The sequence below is a fragment of the Condylura cristata genome, unplaced genomic scaffold (assembly GCF_000260355.1).
Source record: "Condylura cristata isolate star-nosed mole 26May11 unplaced genomic scaffold, ConCri1.0 scaffold00023, whole genome shotgun sequence".
Taxonomy (NCBI): domain Eukaryota; kingdom Metazoa; phylum Chordata; class Mammalia; order Eulipotyphla; family Talpidae; genus Condylura; species Condylura cristata.
Genome location: NW_004567124.1, coordinates 454,387 through 481,250, shown reverse-complemented (window position 1 = coordinate 481,250; position 26,864 = coordinate 454,387). Strand labels below are relative to the sequence as shown.

General features: G+C 38.2%; 1 protein-coding gene across 2 annotated transcripts in view; it reads right to left on the bottom strand.

Annotated features, from left to right (window-relative positions):
• NPTN (neuroplastin) overlaps window positions 1-26,171 on the bottom strand; it is a 65,963-nt gene extending 39,792 nt beyond the window's left edge. For both annotated transcript variants that reach the window (XM_004687605.2, XM_004687606.2), the window contains exon 1: window positions 25,892-26,171. In XM_004687605.2, coding sequence (XP_004687662.1) covers window positions 25,892-25,982 — 91 coding nt within the window. In that variant the 5' untranslated portion in view covers window positions 25,983-26,171. The remainder of the gene's footprint in view (window positions 1-25,891) is intronic.
• Between the last annotated feature and the right edge of the window lie 693 nt (window positions 26,172-26,864).

The following is a 26,864-nucleotide window of genomic DNA, read 5'->3' as shown; positions in this document are numbered from 1 at the left end:
GGGAGAAAGAAGGAAAGGAAAGAAGGAGGTAGAAAAGATTAAGAGACTCATCTATGAGGGAGACAGGGTGTGCTTTTTCTAAATTTTTCAAATTTCCAAAAGAGAAAAAAAAAATAAGGTAAGGTTGCTAACAATTTTTTAAATTAGAATGTGAGTTTAAAAAAAAACTATTAAAAGGTTTTATAAAAATAGAACTTGACACCAAATCTTAGAAAGAATTGTATATTTTTAAAATTCAAACAAGACAACCAGCTTAGCACTGATCCTCTTGAATTTCTTCATATATATAACATGATCCAACCAAGGGCTTAGTGACATTTGCCTATAACTCCACAGCTCCCTGAATGGGCTTTAACAGATTAAAAAAAAAAAAAAAACTGTTACTTATCAGAAAAGTCTAGCCACTTAATCTAAACTTTTATATTCATGTAAAAAGGTTTCATCATTAAAGACCCTCTGAGACTAAACATGCCTTCCTCACTCTAGGGAGGAAAAAGGTGTCTTAAGATAATCTTGAGCAAAAAAGTGAAGCTAAATACAGAAGGTCCCATATTTTGACTGTTACATCAAAATGGCCATAACTTCTTAAAAACAAAGGAAGTGGGAGGGAGGGGGAGGAAGGGGATGCAGTGGCCACAAACTACCATCAAGCTATTTTTTTAGGAAAACTTTAGGAAATTCATTTCCTAACTGCACAAACAGTACTCAAACTGCTGTACACAAAGGAAAAGGCTAGTTTTCATAACCATTAAAAACCAATGGCCCTCCTTGGTTTTTTTTTTGGGGGGGGGCCTCCCTGGTGGCGCAGCGGATTAAAGCACAACAACACTAAGAAACTAAAACCACTTCAGCATGAGCTCTATCCCAACCCTGAAGGTGACCCACATGGCACGGCAGACCTCTCCTGATCCACCCACTGCTCCCCTCAGCAGTGTACCTAGTCAGTCAGCCTGTTCTGCTCCCCACTCTGTCTCTGGTGAAGCCTCTCATCGCCCCTGCACCTCTGGCCTGTACCCCAGTTCTGTATGCATAAACAAATAAATCTTTTAAAAAAACACATTAAAAAAAAAAAAACCAAGGATGTTTCATCCAAAGGAAATAGACAAATACATACAAACCAGCTGTATCTCAAAGAGTGTTCTTCATTAGAGATTTGGTTTCAAATAGTGAAACTTCCATATTTAAGCAAATGTTCATAAAAGTTCTTTTACCCCAAGAGACTGTCAAAAATAGCTATGGGCCAATCTAGAACTACTCCTAAAATGGAACTCTGAGCCAAAATAATCTGCACGAGGAGTGGGGCCGGGGGAGGGAGGTGATAAGGACAGACACACAGTGCAATTTAAGAGTGTGCCTCTATTGACCCTCCACTTAGAACTTATTACTTATTAAAGGCAAAATGAAAACAATATGCTAGGAAAGAGTGAACATTTTAATAGTCATTCTGAAAAGCATTGCAGAATTACAAATCTCGTTGCATAATTATAATTATGAATCAAAAGCAAACCTCCATTATTTTTCTGTGAAATTCAACTGTTCATAGGTACATTACAACTTGTAATAACAAGTTCATGCTCTGTCCCTAACAACAACATACCAGTCATGGTTTAAATATTAAAGATTATACAATTCAGCTCATTTTTCCAAACGATAATACAATTCATCATTATTCCATTATCATATATCTAGAGTATGTCAATGAACATAATTAGACCAAGCAGATAGTCTGGATCTGCAGATACATTTAAACTTAAAGGCATATATGACACTCCCTCCCTCATGTTGCTGTTTTTTTTTTTTTTAACAGCCACTCACAGAAACCATAGTCAAATACTTTGCACATAGGGGAAGTCAATCATTTCATGATATTAAGTAGTACAGCCCAGTCCCAGCTGATGAATAAATAGCTTTCCAGTGGAAACCACACTGGAAATTACTATTATACAGCAAAGGTAAAACCTTTCTTAAATGACAAAATCCTACATCAATTCTTAAAACTTCACCCTGCATTGGAATCATCTGTTAACATACAACTGCTGGACCCGATTCAGACATCCGGATTCAATAGTATGTAACAGGCCCTGGGAAGCTGTATTTCTAACAGGTTTTCAAGTGATGCTAGTGTTCTGTTGATTCACATCTTGACAACTAAGCCCTTAGAGATTATAAAATTTAAAATGTTCAGCTTTTCAAACAGAAATTAAGTGCACAGGAGTAACATGGATGTTTCTAACATCATATGAATTCTATTCAATTTTGATTCATACTAGAAAAAAAAGTGGGCAAAAAAATAAAACAAGCGTGTGTCACTATGAATTCATTATAGTGACTTTTATTTTGTATTTGTTCAACTCATATAAATTGAGAGCATGTTTCCAATTCAATTTATCATCTATTGAAGGCTTGTGAAGGGATCATTTGTTGAAGGAATAATTATAATAAACTTTGTTCCTAAAGAGAACTTAACCTTGCAAGACAGGAGACAGAAAAATAATCATAATACAGTTGATAATGGCCACTTAAATAACATGTATAAAAGTTATGATAGGAACGTTGCCCTTCTCTAAACAAGAGGAACTCTTATGTGCACAGTGTTGAAAAAGTGGCAGGAATGAACAGTTCAAATTCAACGGGGGGGTGGGGGATCAATAATTTGGAGTACTTTTATATGCCAAGCAATTGTTAAGGGCTCAGCCTACTCAGAAAAATAAGACTCAAGACCTCACAAATTGGGACAGGCTGGTTAACAAACATCATGCAAGCTGAGCAGCTTGGGCTCTTTGTTCGTTAGAACAGTGGTATAACCAGTATGAATGATAGAAGTATAAAGTGTGGATCAGAAGAAAGGAGTTAGAAAATTACTTCAATAATCCAAATGAAAATATCTATGAGATGGTAGATGTGAGAAATGTATACAAGAATCAGCTAAAATTGATGACCATGGGGTGAGAGTGATATGTAAATGGAATAAAGTAGACTTTGGAATCCATACAAGATAAGCTATCCTAGTAAGATGTTCAGATGTGATTTTAAAACATACATAATTGTTGTTTAGGGGAGAGGTGAAGGTTGGAATATGTGACTGGGAATCAGCTTAGGTGAAAGTTGAAGCCATAGGAGGTATGAGATCACTCAGGGAGGATGAAAATAGGAAATGAGAATGGAACTTTCTACATAATTATAGTTCTTTCCAAATGATTCACTAAATACAATGTACTTTTGCTAAGATAAAATACACCAAAATAGAAATTAATCCCCTTCCTATATTTGGACACTTTTCATAATTTCAGGTAAATAATTTACTATTCTGTTTCAGAAGACTTAAAAGAAGGGTCTTGTCATGGTGTCAGTGACTCATGATATAAGATACTATATGTAAGCCAGAAAGTTCCCAAAGTGGTATTAAGTGTTGACTATATAATGCTATTAGCTTTTACAAATAATCTTTAATCTTTTGGTTCAAAGATTTTCTTAATCCCAATTTCTCTCAATTTTTAAAAAGGGGGGCCCTCCCTGGTGGCGCAGCGGGTTAAAGCACAGCACTAAGAAACTAAAGCTACTACAGCATGAGTTCGATCCCCGCCTGCCTAGAAAGTGACCACATGGCGTGGCAGACCTCTCCTGACCCGCCCGCTGCTCCTCTCAGCAGTGTACTTCAATGATCTGCCTGTTCTGCTCCCCACTCTGTCTGTGGTGAAGCATCTCACCACCCCTACACCTCTGGCCTGTACCCCAGTTCTGTACCCCAGTTCTGTATGTATAAATAAATCTTAAAAAAAAAAAAGGAAAATGCGGCCCTCCCTGGTGGCGCAGCAGGTTAAAGCACTGCACTGAGAAGATAAAACCACTTCTGCATGAGTTCGATTCCCGCCTGCCCCGGAGGTGACCACATGGCGCAGCAGACCTCTCCTGACCTACCCGTTGCTCCCCTCAGCAGTGTACTTCGTCGATCTGCCTGTTCGGCTCCCCACTATGTCTCTGGTGAAGCCTCTCGCCACCCCTCAGCCTCTGGCCTGCACCCCAGTTCTGTATGTACAAATAAATAAATCTTTAAAAAAAAAAAAAAAAGGAAAATGCATGGAACCTTAGCCTAAAGCCCAAGGCAAAACTCCCACCCTGCTTTATGCAGTAAAGAGTACTAAAAAGAAACAAAGCCAGTGTGCTGCAGACCAAGTGATACTAGAGGAATAGACTGTGATAAAAGATCATACACAGTGCAATGTTCATATTCTACCTTTTACAAAGATTAACCAGATATGACTTTGGAAAATAAGGATGTTACACAGGCAAGTGCTCAAGACTGTCTCCATTTCAATGACAACATGAAATAGAAAATTTCCTCCACTCTCTAGCCCCCAATGGTCTCGATTTTAAAAAAGTCAGGATACTCAACAGAACTACACTGAGTTGAATTATGAATTTTAAAAAAGGAGTTATGAAACCAGGTAAATCTGATTAATTTACTTATGGACCATACTGACCAGGTTTTGACATTATAAACTTTCCAACTAAAGTCATGACAGTAGCAAAAAACTATTTACAAGGTGAGATTAGCATCAGAGTTCAAGGAGTATTTGGTATTATACAATGTTCATGGACATCTGTATTTCTCCCCCAAATTCTCAACAATTTATATAATTACAATTCACTCAGGACTTCACCTGCATTTCCAGGAGAGACAATTTAAGTTTTACATTTAAATGGAGGAAGGGCTAACCACAGGGCAAATCATTCTTCAAAGCAATAAACAATTTTATTCTCAAGAAATAAGAAAATATTAAGTTAAAAGAAATAAACTACTGTTAAAATAAGTAAGTGCTTACTTGTAAATCTATTTAGAAATGGATTATCAAGACTATTCTTAGAATATATTTCCGGGCTCTCCCTGAAACAGATTAAAGCACCACATTATGAAGCTCCAAAGCCACTGCAACCTAAGTTGGAGCCCCCACCAGGGAGCTGACCCACATGGTATAGCAGATCTCTGACCTGCCCACTGCCACCCTCAACAGTGTAATTTGTCAATCTTCCTGTTCTGCTCCCCAGTCTGTCTTTGATGAATCCTCTCACCTACCACACCTCTGGCATGTACTCAAGTTCTATAAGCATAAATCTTTAAATATATATGTGTATATATATATATATTTCCACACAATGAAATATTTAATGCTAAAAAGAAATGAGCTATCAAGCCATGAAAAGACACAGAGAAAATTTAGTGTATTTAATGAGTGAAAAAAAATCAAACTGAATGCTCCACATTGTACGATTCCAACTATGATATTCTGGTAAAGGTAAAAATATGAAGACAGTAAAAAGATGAGTGTTGCTAAGGGGAAGAGAGAGATGAGCAAGAGGGATTTTGGAGTAACAAATATTCTATATTTTAATGGTGGATACAGAGCATTATGCATTTATCAAAACCCACAGAATGTACACCACCAATGAACTCTAATGTAAAATATACTCTGGGTGATAATGATGAATCAATGTAGACTGTCTATTGTAACAATGTACCACTTTGGTAGGGATGTTAGTGGAGGAGGCTGAATGTGTGTATGAAGGCAAAAACAAGTACTCTCTGTACTTTCTCCTAAAATCTAAACGTGCTCTAAAAATAAGATTAAAAAAAATTAAATACACTAACTGAAAAATATGTATAAACATGTGCTTGAGATTTGTCCTTAAATTGAGTGCATCTGAGTACAGATAATTTTTTAACATTAGATAAAGCAAAACAATGAGAATTCCATTTTTCTCAGAAAAGCTAGTAATGTCCACTCCATTGTGTTGATGCAAGCACAGAAAATACATACTCTTTACTAGCTAGTATACAAACCAACTTAAACCTTAAGATCACCCAGACTTCTGTTAAATTTTATTAGTGTCTTCTGAATTCTTCTAAGCAGAATTCCTCCAGTATCTGAGGAAATTTCATAAACCTTCATCATATTAAATATCAGGGGCAGATATTACACTTATGATTGGATACAGTGGATAGTATCATCTAAATCAGGACACTTAAACTTTGTGATCGTTAAAAGTTTGTTTTTTTTCTATAATCAGGATGGAATGCTGTATTAGTAATTCTGATGAGGCAATAGGCACAAACCGAGAATTCTGGATACCTAACTTATAGGGAACCTGGAAGTCATATTATATAGGATGAAGCAGTTAAATGGAGTTATCCTACAGTAAAATGCCAGGTCAATTAACTTTCAATTCAAATTACAGTGTAATTGGGATTTACAAACTCTTCCCAATAACTCTGAGCAATAACATTCCAAAAACCTATTTGGATTGCTAGATACCTGTTATCTCGGTTATAGATACATCTAGTCTTGCAAAGCACCTGCAATTCCTAGTTTTCTTTCTCTCAGAATTGGATAATCCTCAAAACCCTACTCTCAGTAGTTTTTCAAAGCTCTACCACCCTTAATTCAGATAATCATTTGCCTCCTATCAATATAAAGTATATAGTATATAATCAAGTCCTATTCATTTGATTTTAAATGACAGTACAAAGATCAATGACCCTAATACATTCTATATTAACTTCCCACAGAGTATTAGCACATCTAACATCATAAACCTGGTACAAAATAGGCCAAGCATTGACTCTAGAATATACTATCATCAACTCTAGAATATACATCAAGTACTCTGACAGTGTTTCGGAAATGAAAACAAGGCTGCATAGTAACAACATGCTAGAGCTATCTACTTACATTCAAATTGTGACTTTATGAAAAGCCTATCAATGTATAGAAATCATTCCATTTAACAACATACGTATTAAACTCTGAAACCTCAGTTCCCTTATGTGTATAATTAGAATACAGGAAAATATGACATCTAAGGTGTTTTCAGCTCTAATATTCTGTAACTATTATAAATGTTCAATTGAAATATATTATTCTATAAATCCATCAAAAGGCACAACACTGTGTGTCTCTGAAAGGATACATTTTAAAAGATTACAAATTACTTGGAAACCAAGATAGGTGCCTAATTTTGTATCCCCCCCCCCATGCCCTGCTACACCTATTTTTCTAAAAAACTGTTTAAAAATGAACATGATTCCCATTAACCAAGATTACAATTAAAACCATTTCACTTAATTTCACCTATTGCCAACTTAAAATGTACTATCAGTATGTTAATGAGCCGTGTTAACACATGAAATCATCTTCTTTGATTAATGGGGCTTTCTATGATATGAGTCATCTTTCTGGTCAGCAAGAGAATCATATTCTAAGACAGTAAACTATGGTACACATCAATTTACCACAGATGTTCTAGAAGTAACTCTTTACACACACACACACACACACACATACACACACACACACACACACACACACAAAGTAATTCAAGCCCTTAATGTCAGCTTGCTTTCTAGCTATGCATACTAACAAGGAGACAAAACTGTGTGTAAAAGAGACTTACTTTGTAGTCAGATGCAACTTTCACATTATTTTCTAAGGTAACTAATGTCCTCCTTCAATTCTAAAAGAGAACGAAGTTCAGATTCCCTGTGTAACTCCTAGAATTAAAAAAAAAAAAATGGTTCTGGAAATGTTTCTTTGAAAGGATAACCTTTAAGAAAACCATTTGTGGAGGAAGGTTGAGGGAGTAGGACATTTTCTAACTACTCTAAAAATAAGAACACTTTGAAAATTGCTGAAAATGCATAACTGAATGTCTCTGAAAGCAAATTCTCTGTAACAGCAAACATTTGTTGACAATTTCTACAGATAATCATGTAAAAATAACTTCTCATGTAAGCACAAAGTATATCATAGCTATTAAAAAGTCTCTATCTTTGAATTTGACATTCCACAAAGGCAGAGGTTAGATGCACACCCTCAACACTGATAGCAGTGCTATGTTGGCTATGAACAATTATAACTAAAAAGTATCATTGCAGCCTCCCTGTTGGCTTAAGTCTCAGCACTATCAAGCAATAAGCAGCTATTACTGTACCATGACTTCAATCCCTGGCCAGGGAGCTATAACCCACATGGAGAAGCAAGCAGACTTCTCTCCTGTCTTCCCTATGCTCCCCTAGGCAGAATATTTAGTCAGTCTGCCTGTTCTGCTCCTCACTCAGCCTTTGGTGAATCGTCTCACACCCCTCTCACCTTCCCCCCACCCTGGATCTCTGGCCTGCACCGCAGCTCTTATATGCACAAATAAATTTTTAAAAAATAAAAATACATAAAAGAGTTCCTCCCACCAAAAGAATGAAAACTAATAGCAGCTTGAATTATTTTCCAAACAAGGACTTTAAAGCATACCTCAGCACTCTCTTATCATATGCATATTCTTGGATTTCAAAACTCAGGGCAAAAGACAAGTAGCTCTTTCTCACAAAGAGAATGACAAACCTTGCATAAAAGTTAGTTTACCAAATTCACTTTGCATAGGAAGACAATCTTTGTACTATTTGATAAATTCTGCCTTAAAAGCATCATCTTCTCTTTTAGTTTTACTTCAACCAAGGATACATGTATTAGTGTTAAGTATTTTTTTTTTTAATTTATTTATTCATATGGAACTGGGGTACAGGCCAGAGATGTGGATGGTGAGAAGATTCACTAAAGACAGAGTGGGGAGCAGAACAGGCAAATCGATGAAGTACACTGCTGAGGGGAGCAGTGGGTGGGTCAGGAGAGGTCTGCCTCACAACGTGGATCTCCTCCAGGGCAGGCGGGAATCAAACTCATGCGGAAGTGGCTTTAGCTTCCTATTGCTGTGCTTTACCCCGCTGCACCACCAAGGAGGGCCCTAGTGTAAGTATTTTAATCAAACTTGCAAAATATCCACAGAACCTCTTCCACACAGGTATCAATACTGACCAAACAGATTATGAGCCAAATGTTAAGAAATATTACTGCGCAAAAACTTCAGAAGTAGGTCTACGAAAAGGTCACCCATTTCATCAGTTTAGGGCCCTGCACCTTGGACCCTAAGGATTCTTTGAAACATTTAGTGTAAGGTAGGCAGGATAGGGTACTCTCTCCCTCCCCCAGTTTATCTAATTTGTAAATTAAGATTCTATTTAAAGAAAAATTAAGTTTCTGCTGGTTGAAAACTCCTAAACGTAATTCCTCCCCTAATGTAACACTTAAGATGTCAATCCAGATGCAGGAATGTCACTAGAATATAATATTCTGAGTCCTGGTCACTAAAGTTCAATTCACTAAAATTTGCTATCTCCTCAAATTTTCAGGAAATCCTAAAATTCAGTCAACAAAGATTTTGAATATCCATTCAGTAATCTATTCTCCCTATAAAATTACTTATATGCAATTCATATATTACTGCATTATGTTTCAGTCTTCATGCTCACAAAAGGCTACAAATCAGGTAGTAGTCACTTCCACCCCCACTACGAGGTGGATAATCAGGTTATATTACTTAGTTTCTCAAACATGAGCAAAATACTGCTACTTCTCTTGAAAAGAGGCATCAAAATTTTATCTAGAATACTTTCGTTAACAATTAGCAGAGCTGTCCGAAGAATTATCCACTTGGCTACGATATTAAATGTGAACAATTAAGGTTTTCACCCAAAAATTTGCCTGAGACTAAAAATACAGTTATAACTCTTCCATTTAATGAATCTTTCCCCTATTATAAATAAGGCCCTCTTAGTGGGCAAATTCCAGTTATCAGTAACTCAGTCATCATCAACTTAACTCCCTTCAGTGACAATTATTTAACACCAGATGTGTTCTAGAGGCACCACTTACATAAATGAAAACATGTCACACTCCAAATACTATATTACATGGAAGGCTATTACATACCAAGAATTATAACATAATTAATATTACTAAGCATTACAGTCTGTAGATAGGTCTATACAGAACAATTTTTTAAAGGGTACACACCAAACTACTTAAACAGTGCTTATTCCTGGGCAGTGGGGATGAAGGTGTAAAGGTGGGATATTAATAATTTACTTTATATAGCGGGGTAATATTTGAAATTATAATGTAACATAAGTCCTTCCATATATTTTTAAAGCCCACTAACTTTCTTCAAAAGCCTAGATGACAAGTAGATAACATGGCACTGAAAGATGACACTGTAAGACACTACTAAAAACACATTCCATTATTCAAAAGCAGGAAGGTTTGTAAGTGGGGAAAGATATCCTGAACTGTACAGATACAGGGTTTGTGGACTTCAACCCCACCCCAAACACCAGAACTACAAATCCCAGCAACATCAAAGGGAAGCATGCTGGGACCTGAGGGTAGAGTTAACCAGTGATATTTGGATATAAAACCAGACATGTGGGCTTTGGGGGTCTCTTGGCCTCCTGGCTCATGTGGCTTGTCTCGTGGCTTGTCTCTTGGCTTTTCGCAGGCTTTCAGCATGCTATTGGGGATCCACGTCAGGGGAACTGGTAGGATGCACTAACCAACTTATAGCTCTCTTTCCCTGAGTTATTCATCTCCTTTTCTCTTGTAAATAAACCCATTATAAACCTTTTTGTGTGTGCCTGCAGTTAAATCTGAAATAGCACATGGGTGAGGACCCACAGCAGGCAACCCAATTCACCTTGGGTTGCCCTGTAACTGGTTCATTCTCTCTGCTAATATTCCCTTCTGTATATTCTTTGAAAATTCAATGTGATGAAAACCATTAAATTCTAGGTAGAGAAAGCTGACAGTTTATGTATCTGGTTACATCAACCTTTCTTGGTTACTACTGGACCTGTTTTTCCAGTGATATTGAGAGCTGATACAATTCTTTTAGTTCTTTTACTGACAAAGGGACAGAGTTGCAGAATAAGGTGACACTTGAAAGTACTACTAAAAACAGATTCTACTCAAATTCTTTCCCATTCTGACTTTTAACAGCTGCTAAAATATACATACCATTACTAAAATACAATAATCAGCAGGGCCCTCCCTGATGGCACAGCGGGTTAAAGCACAGCACTAAGAAGTTAAAGCGTATGTACATCACTAGTTTGATCCCCGCCCCAGACACCTCTCCTGGCCCACCGGCTGCTCCCTCAGCAGTATGCTTCATCAATCTGCCTGTGCTGCTCCCCGTTCTGTCTCTGGTGAATTCTCTCACCGCTTCTGCACCTCTGGCCTATACCCCAGCTCTGTATGCATAAATAAATAAAAATCTTAAAAAAAAAAAAATACAGTAATCAGCAAACTCATACTTCTACCAGATTCTTCTGAGCCATTTTCACTACAGTTTAACGTTGTTCTTGCAGTAACTACTACTCTGGTGGTTTGTTTTTTTTTAAATGCACATCCAAAGCTGCCCTTTGATCCTTCAGTGGTAGTATCTCATTACCCCTAGCACCATTCTTATCCCGTAATTGAATTTTAATGTCTACCTGCCACTGGGTAGCAAATTATATGCTCCATGGGCAGTCATTTTAGAATGTTCCATGTGTATCTCACAGTAAGTGGTAGTCTTGCAAAGAAGTACTAAAATTTATCAGCCCACAGCAAGCGCCACATTGTTCACAATCAATATTTATTACTAGTTGCCTGTGTGTTACTCTTTCTGCCTTATGTCCTCAGTTCCATCAGGGATTAATTTCTTTTGCTACGAGGCCTAAAGACTAGCTGTGCTATTTCTGAGAAAATATGGTCCTGTGGGAAATAAAGATGTAAAAGAGCGTATTAGAAAAATCTTCACTATATAAAAGAAAATTACGACTATGCAAAAGTTAAAATACAAACACTCCAACTGAAAAACATTTTTAAATGTGCCACTGTACTACCTTTAAAGAATGCAAATAAAATAAAGAATTAAAGGTAGATATGCATGAGAGGAAGCTAAGATTAGGCCCTCCCTGGTGGCATAACAGTAAGCACAGCACTACAAAGATGGCAGCAGCCTCTTCAGTGCAAGTTCTATCCCAGGCCCTGGAGGTGACCCACATGGTGCAGCAGACCTCTTCTGTCTTGCTTCCCCTGGCAGTGTACTTCATCAGTCTACCTGTGCTGCTCCCCACTCTGATTCTATTGAATCCTCTCACATCCCCTGCACCTCTGGCCTGTGCCCCAGTTCTGTATGCATAAATAAATCTTAAAAGAGAGAGACTAAGATTAAGATAGAAAAAAAAAAGTGAAAAATAGAAAAAAACTAAGGAGGAAAAATAGCAGACTTTTATTAAAAACAATGTATACATATAACTGAAGTACTGAGTTTTTTAATAGGTCTCAAAATCATATTGTGGAAGAAAACCACCAAATTATGAGAACCACATTCCTGTGTTTAATCATTTAGCTCATTTTCTTAATCACTTAAAGTAAAAGCTAAAAAATCAAAAATGTTTTGCTGCAAACATATGAAGACAAGACATATAGCAAAATGCTTTTGTTTTTTGTTTTTTTTTTTTTAAAAAGTCAGTCCATTCTATTTGTTTTCTTTTAAGCATACAAGAACTGGGGTACAGGCCAGAGGTGTGGGGAGTGAGAGGATTCACCACTGACAGAGTGGAGAGCAGAACAGGCAGATCTACTGAAATACACTGCTAAAGGGACCAGTGGTCAAGAAAAGAAAGGTCTGCTGGTCCATGTGGGTTAGCTCCCAGGCAAAGATCAAACTTGGGCTGCAGTGGCTGATTGCTCCATTGTGTTGATATTTAAGCCCTAAGCAACCTGGGAGGCCCCCAACTTTCAGTGTTTTCAAAGCACTATTGTGTTCTCCATTTTACAAGGGGTACTTGCCTAACTCCTAGGTAAATGAGTTTCCAATCCCTGCTTTAATGAATGCTAACCGAAATAAAACAAATAAAAACAAGTGAACAACTGCGCTCTCTTGTCTTTGTTCCATTCCCAGGAGGGTGGCTTTGACCCATGTTTATCCTGGGAAGTAGGTGTTATAATTCTGTATCAGAGGATACTTATAAATTCCAGTACAAAATGGGGATATCTTTTTTAAAGACTTTTAAAATTTATTTATGCATACAGAACTGGGGTAAAGGCCAGAGAAGCAGGGGGGTGGGGTAGGGGTGTGTGCGGGGATTCACCAGAGATAAGAGTGGAGAACAGAACAGAGAGATCAAAGTAGTACACTGCTGAGGGTAGCAGCTGGCAGGTCAGGACATATCTGCCACACTACATGGGTCACCTCCCTGGCCAGGGATCAAACTTGTGCTGCAGAGGGTGCTATGGTTTCATAGTGCTGTGCTTTAACCCCTGGCACCACCAGAGAGACCCAGGAATATCTCTCTCATTTTTTTTTAATATATTCTAACATTAAATAAAGTTAATGTGCATCACTGAACAGCAATATTCTCAAGAGCAAGTGTTTCACCTTTCATGGGGGCCATTTTGGAAATGTGTGGTTTTATTTTTGGTTGACATGAATGAAATGGCACAACCAGCCTTCAGTGGAGTTGGGACCAGAGATTTTCCCTGATGGAGAAAAAAAATAGAAAACCTGAAGAAGACATCACAAGGTTAAAATCTGACTCCTTCAGGTTTTCTATTCTTTTCCTCCATCACTCCCATATTCTACAAAGCAGAAAGTCTTACATACACACAAAAAAGTCCCTCTTCCTACACAAGTTTTAAATGATCTCCAAGAAGATGAAAATACTGTTCTGAGTTTAGGCCATAGCTTTAAGATATAACACAATGTATTCGTAACTTGGTTTTCAATCATGAGTCAATTTCCCAGGAATGTAATTACTGTATGAAGTGAGTATAGGCGGTACTTTGTTTCACCTGTAACTTTACCAAGAGTTCTTCACCTTTTCAGAAAATCATATTATCTACTGCAGTGCTACCTGTGGTATTGTCACTATTACAGCACAACTATAAAACAGGTCTGCATTTGTTAGCTGGTTTTCTTCATATGGAGACTACTAAACTGACTTCCTATATAACCATGCCTGAGCAGTTACAGACTTAAATATTTTAACTATTTTCTCCTTTTAAATTACATTTAGGGTACTATGTTGTATTTCTTAAAAATATGTAGGAAAGTTAAAATACCTATACATTTCACTGCAGGATAGTAAAAGGGTGTTTTTTAAAAAGTGTTATGAGGCCCCTCCCTGGTGGTGTAGAGGGTTAAAGCACAGCACTAAGAAGCAAAAACCACTTCAGCATGAGTACTATCCGGGTCCAACCCCAGAGGTGATCCACATGGAGTGGCAGACCTCTCCAGAAGCGCCAGCTGCTCCCCTCAGCAGTGTATTTCAGTAGATCTGCCTGTTCTGCTCCCCACTCTGTCTCTGATGAATCCTCTCACTGCCCTTGTACCTCTGGCCTATACCCCAGTTCTGCATGCATAAATAAATAAATCTTAAAAAAGGAAAAAAAAGTGTTATGAAAGAGGACACAAGATATACTTTACTTTTAGTTACCTGACTAAGGGAAAAGGCAAGAGGGGCAAGAGTAACAATGTCTCTATAACTGGATTTAAACTTCAAATGAGAGCTAACTGTAGACACACTTCAAAGACAACAGAAATCCACTATTAGCCCTCTCTAGTAGAGGGGGATAAAGATTAACAAAGCACCTAAAATGTACATTTTATAGCACAGTTATTACCTATCAGCAAAATCAACCTTGAAATAATATGGCCATTCTCATTATTACTTTATTTTTCCTCTTCACTTTCCTTTGAACTACCAAAGGTATATCTAATATCCTAAAAGGTAAACACTTTATAAGTACAAGCCCCCTAATAACTCAGCCACATGAACATAATATCACTTCAAAATGAAACAATTTACAGAGCACTTTCCCATACATTATTTAAGTACAATGCTTCACAAAAGGACCTTTTAACAGTTTTTATTTACATTTTATATTTACAATAGTGACAAAAGACACTTTATCCATAGGTCTAAAGAGTATACATCCCCTTTCTAAATGGGGTGGGGGGAGGAAGGCTATAATTCAGCAAGTGATTATTATTCTGAACCCACCAGGAAAAGGGTGTTGAGGCTAGTCATATCTTCATTCGCATCCTTTTCTTCTCAAAAAATGCAAATGTATTCCTTCCCAAAAAGAAAAGTCAAAAAAAGCAAATATATCCCCAAACAAAAATCTGAAAAATGACAGTACACCAATAAGCTCAAGAAACGACCTTTATCATATACCCTCAGGCAATAGTGCCCTAAATTTTAAAATATTTTAGGTAAGAAGGGAATTACTTTATAAAAAATAATAGCCTGAGACTTTTAGCTCACCTTCTCCCTGGAAACAGCTTTAATTTTTGGAGAACAAATTTTTTAAATATTGTCAAATCATAAGGTAACAAAACTGAAGAAACCGTCTATAAAAATGTGAAGTAACCAGAATATATTACCCTAAAACTACATTTTCTCATATAATTGTAATATAACATACTTTTACTCATATTTAATTTATTTTAGAAATACTTATTAGGGCTCTCCCTGGTGGCACAATGGGTTAAAGCACTGCATTATGAAGCTCTCTAAAGCCACTGCAGCATGAATTCAATCCGTGGCCAGGGAGTTGACCCACATGGCATGGCACACCTCTCCTGACCTGCCCACTGCTCACCTGAGCAGTGTACTTTGTCAATCTGCCTGTTCTGCTCCCCACTCTATCTCTGGTGAATCCTCTCACTATCCCTGCACCTCTGGCTTGTACCCCAGTTCTGTATGCATAAACAATAAATCTTAAAAAAAAAAAAATTTCTTAGTGCCAAATCACGAAAAAAGGACATTCTCTAGGGTTGGCATATTTAGCAAAACAAAAATTCTGTTTTTCATCTGAAATTCAACTATCTGCCTTTTAATTCACATTGCACGTTATAATTACAGCTTCCATTTCTACCAAAATATTACAGTGCCAGTTCAGTCATTAAAAAAAAAATAGGTTATCAGCAGATTTTTGACTCAGTAAGTTTAAGTTTTTTTTTTTTTTTTTTAAAGATTTATTTATTTATGCATACAGAACTGGGGTACAGGCCAGAGGCTAGGGGCGGCGAGAGGCTTCACCAGAGACAGAGTGGGGAGCAGAACAGGCAGATCGACGAAGTACACTGCTGAGGGGAGCAGCGGGCGGGTCAGGAGAGGTCTGCCACGCCATGTGGTCACCTCCGGGGCAGGCAGGAATCGAACTCATGCGGAAGTGGCTTTAGCTTCTCAGTGCAGTGCTTTAACCCGCTGCGCCACAAGGGAGGGCCAGTAAGTTTAAGTTTTAAGAGTTAGGCTGAAGGTGTCTTAACAACTGATATTTACCATATAAATGAAAAAGCCTAGTTTCTAAGAGTCAAAGATTAAAATTTTACTAGATTCCATTCAGTCAAGTGAAGGAACTTTCATGATACTAATGCTTCAATTGGAAATTTTTCAGTTAAGAGTTTTGATAACTAAACAAGAAATTGCTATGAAAGAGTCTTGTTTAATTATAAACAAGTCCTAAAAACTAGTGGATTTCAAAATTAGTCTATCATTTTTCTTGACTTCATAATCACAGAACTTTAGAGTTGAAAACAAACTAAATTCTGATTCTTTAAAACTTCTGGAAAACCCACTTCATTTCCAAAAAGGCTTTTCCACATTTGCACCTATAAAAAAACATATATAATGAAGTATATTGATTCAAACATAAAACAATTTTTTTCTCAAAGTAAATATGCACAAGGGTATTTTAAAAAAAGAAAAAAAAAAGACAAGGTTTTTTCCCTCCCACATCCCTAATACATAAAGTGCTAGGTACAGCAGAAAGAGAAATGTCCCTACTTTTGTTTTATGAGGCCCCTCTCAAATAGCACTTCGACCTACTTTTAAAGTGGCTCTGACAACGAGTGAGGGCAAATAACTTTACTTCTGCTAGTTTCATTAAAATTATCTTTCTAATACTAAACCTATGCTTTTCTTTCCCGAGCTCTAGGCCATTCTCTTTGATACAGCCCATCCATCTTTGGAGACTGCCTAATTCCCTTACTTCATTTACACTGCTACCTTGAAGGTATTAATAGATAATCACATCCCCCTAATGCTCCCTTTCCCTAAATTTAGCTCCTTCAGGCTTTTCTCCTAAGTCTCATGGTAACATTAATGTAGAAATATCTGCATCTTTTACTAAATGTTGGGAAATGTACATAATTTTGTGGAGTTCAATCATAGTAAAAAAATTTGTTACATGATACTACATTATTTGTCTAAGAATAGTTAAATGACAGCTCATTATAAGTTATCTGAATCCTATTTACAGTCACTCTTTTTGAGGTAGCAATTTCCTGGTTTGCATTAAAACCATTTATTTCATCTTCCTTTGATGAATTATTTGGAATTCAGCATTAATGAATATAAATACAATGCCAGAGTTGAGATTTTTTTTCTACCTGCACCCCAATAAATTTCCAACCTTCCAAACTCATACAGTCAAAAAATCCTCAACTAAATTTAACATACTCCTTCTTCTAGGATTTAAAAGTATTTGTTATTTGCCAACACAGGACAGAGACATCTTTTTGTTCTTTTTTCCAAGAATGTCTAAAAATGAGAAAATAATCTGACTAATCGGGGATCTTAAACCAAAAAGGCAAATGATTCTTCAGTGAAGGTTCTGCTTCCCTTCTCCCTCCCTTTACTTGATGAATTTATATTCATCAGAATTGTGTCTCAAACAATTGCATCAAAGTGTTCAACTCAAAATAAACAGTAGTGCTCCCAGTCCTGAACTCAGTCAATACCTCAAAGACAGAGGCTAGAGTATACGAAACATAACTTCTACTTTAAAAGAAAGGACAACTAACCATACTGGAAAACTTATGCTTTGATTATGATGTTCAAATTACTATAGCTCCTCTTTGCTCCCAATTCAAATGGGGAGGGGGGAATCACAGTATCATTAACAGCCTATGTACTAATTCAACCATATTGTATTTTCTATACTAATAATTATTAACACATGTGTTGATATTATTGATAAATGTCTCATGAAAATTTTTGTTTACAAAAATCATCAGATTGTTCCAGACTAAAAAGACATACAGAAGGAAAAAATAACTACTAGTCCATACTTAAAAATGCTCTTTAAACTGAGCCTGATGATTCATGAGCGAATTCTGAAATCAATTTTGGCAATCACAACAGTTTCCTTTTAAATATATTAGAATATAAATAGGTATTGTTTCACAAAACAGTACCTATTTATGCATAACTTAATCACAAAATTTCTCGATCTTCTGTCACAAAAGCTTAAATTCCCCTAAAGCATTTTTATAATTTTTGTCATTTCAACATTTCATAAGAACTAAATTCTTATTTTACTATAATAAACTAATTTCTACTAACTGCTTGTCAGCATTATTAAGTCTGAGTTTGTAGTTTAATGTTAAGGCTACCTTAAAATTAACAGGCAGTGGCCCTCCCTGGTGGTGCAGCAGGTTAAAGCACTGCACTAAGAAGCTAAAGCCACTTCCGCATGAGTTCTATTCCACTTGCCCCGGAGGTGACCACATGGTGTGGCAGACCTCTCCTGACCCGCCCACTGCTCCCCTCAGCAGTGTACTTCGTGGATCTGCCTATTCTGTTCCCCACTCTGTCTCTGGTGAAGCCTCTCACGGCCCCTGAGCCTCTGGCCTGTACCCCAGTTCTGTATGCACAAATAAATAAATCTTTAAAAAAAAAATTAACAGGCAGCAATGTGGCTGATACCTACTGAAAATGAGTATACAGGAGTTAACTAAGTTATTCACTATTAAGTTTTACATATTGAAAAAAAATGTAAAGAAAAAAGGCAAGGAAATGGACTTACCTAAAAGAAGAAATTTAAAAATTGAAACTTTTCATGCAATGTTTCAAAGCATATCAAACCTAGAAACCTCCTCAGATTTAATTCAGGTTAATACTTTGGTTGCCCTGTTGAACTATAATGGACAGGTTTAAAGGTCTTAAAGAAACAGGAGAAATCAAGTCATAAACAGGAAAGAAACCTCTTTAAAGGATAACAATTTGTCAAGTAAGCTTCATTGCTACTTCAATATTCAACTATTTTCCAGTCAACAGAGAAAACATGAAATTATCTAATTGGCGGTGATCTTCACTTTTTTTTTTTTAGATTTATTAACTTATGCATATAGAACTGGGATACAGGCCAGAGATGCAGGAGTGGTGAGAGGCTTCACCAGAGCCCAGAAAAGGCTGACTATGACTAAGTACGACTAAGTACAATGCTGAGGGGAGCAACAGGCGGGTCAGGAGAAGTCTGTAGCACCATGTGGGTCATCTCCAGGGCAGGCGTTGAACTCATGCTGAAATGGCTTTAGCTTCTTAGTGCTGTGCCTTAACCTGCTGTCCCACCAGAGAGGGCCCCATCTTCATTTTTTTAATATGTATTTTTACAACAGTCTTCATTTTATATACAGTGTATGCTTTCTCCTCTTAGATGTAGTCCTCACAAGGCCAGTTCACCCTTGTTCCATCACCATAGTCTCCTGTGCTCTTCTTTTCCGTTTTGATCCCTCGTTTCTTAATTGTTTAATTCACACTGGCAATTTTCACAGGAAATCTCTTGTAACAGACAAGGTTCTGCCTTCATTGACAAAGTGTTGCCTAAGTTTAGAGTCAACTGGGTTACAAAGCCTTGCATTCTTCAAGTTAAATTTTTCCTATTTCCAAAGTTTCTAAAAACTTGGGCCCTCCTGGTGGTTCAACAGGTTAAAGTGTTAAAGCACAGCACTGTGAAGCTGCCACAGTCACTTCAGGCTAATTTGATCCCCAGCTAGGAAGGAGACCCACATGGCCTGACAGAATTCTCCCGACATCCCTGCTGCTCCCCTCAGCAGTGTACTTCTTTAATCTGCCTGTTCTGCTCCCTGCTCTGCCTCTGCTTCTCACCACTCCAGCACCTCTAGCCTATATCCCAGTTCTGTATGCATAAATCTTTAAAAAAAAAAAATTCTATAAACTTTATTAAAACAGTGTTCTCACTAGTCCCATTACCTACTAAGAGGCAATAACTAAGTTTTAGGTTCAACAGAACTGGAACTTTTAGTTAGAACTGAAAGAAAATTTTAAAATCATCTAGTTCATTGTTTTCAAATACTATTAACACAAGGAATAAAAGAAGAATCAGTGGCATAGCAATTTAAACACACAAGCACACTTTTTTTTTTTTTGTTACCTAACTGTATGTGGAACATTTTGCCCAGTCAGTATTTTATCAGAAATGGTTTTGACATTGCATATTTTATATCAATCACTTTTACATTGTGAGTGTACATTTGGTTATGTATAATACTAGTGGTTCAATTCTAATAATATAATCTTACATAATATATAGAACTATGACACCTTCAGAGCAATTTCACATCTCATTTCTGTTTCACTGTTTATTCAATTTAAAGCAATACAGATATAATATAGTCCATGATAAAACAAAGGGAAAAGAAGCATATCCAAATTGATATATTCTGAAAAAGATCACAAGACACACCATAAATTTCAGTAATTTAGATTATTTGGAAGGAAGGCTAATCTTAAAACATACTTATAGTCATTTCGGAATGCAAAAGACCATCATTTAGTACATTAGTACAAGGAACTTAACACAAGAGGTTTCCATTAAATCTGACCAGTCAGCATTAAGACAGGATTTTTTAAACAAAACCCCAAACAAAATTCATTAAAATTGTTTAATTCACATAAAATTTTAAATTTATGTAAAAATGTTTTGTTTAAAGAGACACTGAAAAGCCAAGCCAACTGTTCAAAGAAGTGATTTGGCAATTTAATTTTAATTTTGAAGTTGTAATTTATTATAGAGGTCCCTGGTCTGTTTATTCTTTCTGACAGTTTCTATTTTTCCAAATGTTCCTCAAATGAAGATTTAGTCCTCATCCTTGCACCCTGCTTTTTCTCCTTGCTCAACTGCATCCTTTCTTCTGTTTTTCCCTTTCTCTTATAAATTCATTTTTTTCCTAATGCTGTTCAAATTATGTTCTCACTGTCACAATAAAGTGAATAGATTAAAAACTTTTTCACAAAATTCAATTCTTTCTATGATTTTATTCAAGTTTTTATTGAGCTTAATGACATCAAACAGTCTTTCCAGTTTTTCCACACACTTCATTTGTTAGCTATTCCTTATCTCTTTCCCAAGTTGCTTGATAAAAACAAAAACTTTAAAAAGACCCAGTGAAGTTTCCTATTTTACAAATGAAACCTTTTACCTTGATTTTTTTCTTTTATTTTTTAAATGTAGTACTTTTTTAGTTGGTTAAATCATTTATTTTTGGACATACAGGATTTCTCTCCTAAGTAGTTCTCCCACCACCAAAGCACCCATAGACCATCACCATACTCCCTTGTGCTCTTCCTAACCCCCCACCTCACCCCTCCTGCCCTCTCCCTCCAGTCCTCCTGAATGGCTCATATCTGGAGTCAGTCTCAAGGCTGGTCTCTGACCTGAAACATCATACTTTGAAAAATATCTTAAACTAAATAAATAGAAAACAATGTCGAAACTGACAAAGCACTTTTTTAGTCATATCTGGTCATCGCACTAAGCCAGTTAATTAATACTTTTAAAAATTAAAGACATTACAGTAACATTTTGCTTCTAGTAACATCTGAAGATGTGCTCTACAGGAGAAAACAAAATTTCACGGCAAAACTATATGGAGAAAAATAAGCGAATTCCTTCAAGACTACTCTCATTTGTCATGAGGACTTGTACTATGCAAAGTCAGACTTGTAATGAAATTCAATCTTAATTTATGGCAAATGTTTGGAATGCATGGCAAATCTACATTTAAGGCTTTCTTTTGTTGTTTTACACTTTGGTATAGTTACAAGTTAAATTGTATTATGTCTACCAACACACACACACACACACACACACACACACAATCTCCATCTCCTCCTTATCTGGATCCAGTAACTGAAAAAAACAAAGACTGAAAGCCCAGGAATAGGTCCTGAAATAGTAACATGGTCACCCCCTCCCCAACCGACATGTCTCAAACCTTTGACCAATTTCTCAAGTCAGGAACTTCTTCATAGTAGTAGTGATACTTCTGTCAGCTAGTTGCCAGAGAAACTAAAGGTTTATTCCAAGGCAAACTATTTCTTCTGGTCATGTTTAATTCCATTTGGAATAATTAAGATCTTCTGCTTTACACTTGGCATGCCATTTGTGCGATAGCTGCCGTTGATAATAGGTCATCTGCTGTTCATTTCAATTTTGAGATGTTCTATTAGTATCAAATATACCTTTTAAAATGTACTCAGAGAAAGAAAATTGCCAAATCACTGAATCAAACAGCACATGACAGAAAAGAAAAAGATTTATGAATCACCTAATGCAACTGCTGGCATTGTTACAAAGCACAATATTCACAATTATCTGATATCACCCAAGCAAAACAGTTTAACATTTAACTCATTACTAATAAAATTCACTAGGCTCCTTACTTTCTCCCACTAGGCAGTACTAATTATCTGCTTTTACATTTTCAGTATAAAGTAATAACACTTGAACACTTCTCTTCACATTCATTCATCAGCTAATATATCCAACACTGCCACTGTGTCAGGCCTTATTCACAACAGGACTCTATGAAAAGGTGCTATCTAGCCCATTGGAAAAGCCCATTATCTCACTAAAAGAAAATGAAATCTTTGGGAAAATGAAATATGAACCAGAATTTGCAATAGCAGAGGCAGTGCAACTAGTCACTTTAAAATGTTACATAAGCAAAAGCACAAATCTGCCTATTTAATAACTTTCAATGGCCTGTTATTTGACTTCATTCAAGATGTTATTGAGCAGCATTAACAATTAAAAATTCAACATATACATAAGGAAAAATAAGTAATAATGCTACTGTTAAAAGGATATAAAAGTTACTATGTTGAAGGAGCATTTAGTAAAGTGGGTACTGAGGGAACTATTAGGCTACATGTAATAATAGAACATGTTACACATAGTAACATTTAATCCCTAGTAACACTAGTACTATTAATCTAAATCTGTATGGCCACTATCTTCCTCTAATCCACACATCATCCCCAGGGCATTGTCATAAATTCCACTTTACAGATGATAAAAACTGAGGCTTGTATATATTAACCACCTTACTCAAAGTCATTTAGCTATAGAGACCTAGACTCAAACACAGTTATCAGGATCCAAAGTCTCTGCTCTTGACCATCACATATTACCGCATAATTTACTCATTCAACTTTACTTTTAGCCTATAGTTTTTGAATGTCTTATCAGAAAGTTGCTTTTTAGGACAAGTGTCTTCAAAATGGGCAACATTTTTCTTGATATTTACAATAATCAACACTAAGGCTTTTTCTTCAAACTGTGGTTTACAAGTCTAAATATTTAGATGGGGAACAAAATCTATCAATTTTATCAATAAAAGTCTGGGTCACAGTTAAAAAAAGACATTAAGGTCAACAAGTCCAAATTCTTCATTTTAGGAATAACTAAAGAGACCATTTGAAAAAAATACTTAATCTAAACTACCACATACCTAATCTTGATGCTCAGGCTTTCAATTTTGTTAAGTCATCATTTTAAATAGATAATCTTTCAATACCACACACAATATGGTATCCACTTTTGAAGCACTGATAAGAGAATACAAGTCCATGACATGGGGTCAGACTAATGCAGTTGAAAGGTTGAATCCTATCCTATAAAAAAACTATAAACAGCATCTTTACCTATATGAACTCAAACTCAAAAAATAGTCATTACTTCCTTGAATTAAATTTATATTCATTTGGGTCAATTATAACCTCAGCTTCTCTTCACCAGCCATGTCATATGACTGAATTCAGGCTCATTTCAAGAAAAAAACTGCTATGCTCAATTTAGAACCTATATCACTGAGAACAGCCAGATGAGTCTTTGTAGGTCTATCCAAAAACCTTGCTGTAGTTGCTAAGAAACTACAATTTATACGGTATTATAAACCACTGAAAGAAGCTATGCCAGCACAGAGATTAAACATGTTAAGATCAGGAAACTCACCTATTGTGCCCAATGAAACCATGTAATTTCCACAAACCGAATGACTGAAATTACTAGGCTTCTTTTACTCATAAGATCTGCTTAAAACTGGTTAGACCAACCAGCCTAACTACCCTGCCTTCCATAGTGTACTAATACTTTGAAGGAAAATTAAGGGTGGGGGAAGGTCCCCAACATATTTCACATATGCAATGCCAGAGGCAAAAAAAAAAATCCTTCCTGACCCTTGTGGTGGTAACTCAAGGCCAAGAGACATGCCTAAGATGTAATTAATACAATTTGCTACAATACACTTATATTTAACTGATAATGCTTTTTCAGTCCTTTAAATATTTCTACTGTAATCTTCCACATTTTAAACCTGGCTTGTACTTTAAAATACTTAACTCCGTTGGCTCTATCATTGATTTTTTTAAATGAAAGTTCAATTGAATGTCAGTTATTTCAACAAGAATAATTTTAAATTGTTCTACCATCACAAAGAAACACTGAAGGATTAGCAAAAATAATTTGTAATTCACTCTCCAATACTCCTCCAAAATTCTTTCCTATAAAAATATTTTCTAAACCTATTAAAAGGACAAAAACCAGATCACAACACTTCTAGCCTCACCTCTGAAAGATCAATTCAGCAGCTGAACTGTAACACATGCTTTCAACAATCAGAAGCTTTTCCCTCGGATTCCCCACCATTTCTCCATTTTTTCCCTAAAGGGCTTCAGTTCCAAACCCAATTTTCTTGTTTCCACTGTTAGCTACACATATCTCAGAAACTACTTTTCTGTTCCTCGGGAAAAAATGTCTCTTCCCTCTTGAAACTTTTTAATCTTAAAAACGCACTTCCCCGTCTCCCTCTGGCCAGTCACTACCCTCACTCCCCTCTCGCCCCCCACAGCAGTCGAGGTCTTGAGTCCCAGCCTTCCCAAAGGCCCAGCGCTCTCATACACCACTAGCCACAATTCAGCTCCTCCTCCCTCTTAATATAGCCTCTACAATGCAAACTAACAGTACACCCCCCTCCCCGGCTTCCTGCGTTTTTACTCCCTTCCCTTCTTTTCTGTGTTCCCCACCCTCATCTGGATACCTCAGCACCCTTACTTCTCTAATGAATATCCCCCCTACCTCATTCAGCCTCAACCCTTTCTCTCCATCTTCGGTTCATTTTCCTCTCCTTATTTAGCAACTCCTTTGGCTCTCCCAACCACTACCCTAGGATGCCCAACACTCCACCCTCCTCGGCAAACCCAGCCCTCTTCCCCCATCTCTTTTTGAGCCACTGCCGCTTCCCATTCCAGATCCCCTACTGCAGTCAACCCACAACCTCAGTTGTCCACCCACCTTCCCTCCAGCTCCATATCCGAGGCTCCCCAATTCTTTACCCCCCTCCTTAGGGGGGATAGTACTCTGCTCCGAATTCTCCCATACTCCCTTCTAAGTCCCAATCGCCCTTATTTTATTTTTTTAAGAATGTCACCAATCTTACGGGGCCCCTGTAAAATTCCAGACGACTCCTGCGCCCGGGACTCCGGTTCTCTCGGGCTGCCTGGCCGCCGCCACTGCCGTCGCCTCCAACACGAATGCCAGTCTTCTGCTGCCTGCTTTCAAAACTGCGCCCCCTCCCCACCCGCCCCCTCTCGCGTTCCTCAGGTCGGCGTCCCCTCCCCGACGCGGAGCCGCGAGCCGCACGGTGGGGAGCCTCTAAGTCAGCAACACCTCGGGCTCTTCTCTGACGCCCCCACCTCAGAGACCGGCGCCTCCGGTCCTCGCAACCGCGCCTCTTCGAACTCCCGTCCGGGCCCGCAGCCCCTCGGACTCCCGAGCGGCACCCCTGGCCCAGGCTCCCGCGCCTCCGCGGGCCCCGGCGCCCGCGGGCGCTCCTCAGCCCCCGCGCGGCCCGCCCCCGGCGCCCCGCTTACCGTTCTGAGCGGCGCCTGGCCCTGGGAGGAGGGAGCCAGAGACCAGCAACAGCGAAAGGGCCAGAGCGCTGGGGAGCGACGAGCCCGACATCCTCCCTGCAGGAGAGCGCACGGCGACTGGGCCGGGGCCGGGGCCGCGGCCGGGGAAGGGAGGGGAGGGAGGGAGGGGGCGGGCGAGTGAGCTGAGGGAGTGAGCGAGGGAGGCAGCCGGGGCTCAGCTCCGTCCTTCCCCGTCCTCCTACCGCCGCAGAGCCCAAGCCTCGCGAGACTTGCGTTCGGGGCCGTGGGCGGCAGAGAAGCGACGGTGGCCAGGCTCGCGAGAAGAGGGGGGCTTCGCCTGCTGCTCCCGCCCCTTAGAAGCCTTGTTCCCGCCCCTGCAGAGGCTGATTGGCCAAACGCGACATGAGTCACGTGCCCGGGCGCTTTTGGCCACGTGATGGGGTGAGGGCGGGGCTCCTGCTGCTGTCTGGCCCCCCGGGGAAGGGAGAAGTCTGCGTTTAGCTGATTCCTCTGTCAAACGGCGGCGCCCATAAATAAGAGGAAGCTTTGGGAACATAACATTTCCTCCACCCATCCTGTCTTTTATATGTTGGAGTTCTTCGCTGCAGAATTTGGTGCACCGCTGTCTCTTACACCTTCCTCTCACTGTCCGGGATCAAAACGCGGCTAGTTTTTCCATCTGGACTTTGACTGAGAGCCCCTACTGGCCTCTGGCCACAGACGCCTTCTCCCACCTACTGTTTTAACTTTGCGGATGAAGTGATGCGCTCCCCGCACCCGTTACCACTTTGTGCCTCCCTACCTCTACATCAAATCCCTCAACCTGAAATGCCCTCCTGTCCCGGCCCTCTTCTAGTCCCTCCCCCATTTTGACCTTATTTTAGCTACTTAGAATCTCAGGACCTGAGGTTCCACTACAGGTCTACAAGCACTAAATTCTGCATGGACGCCACGTATTATATGAAGACTCGTC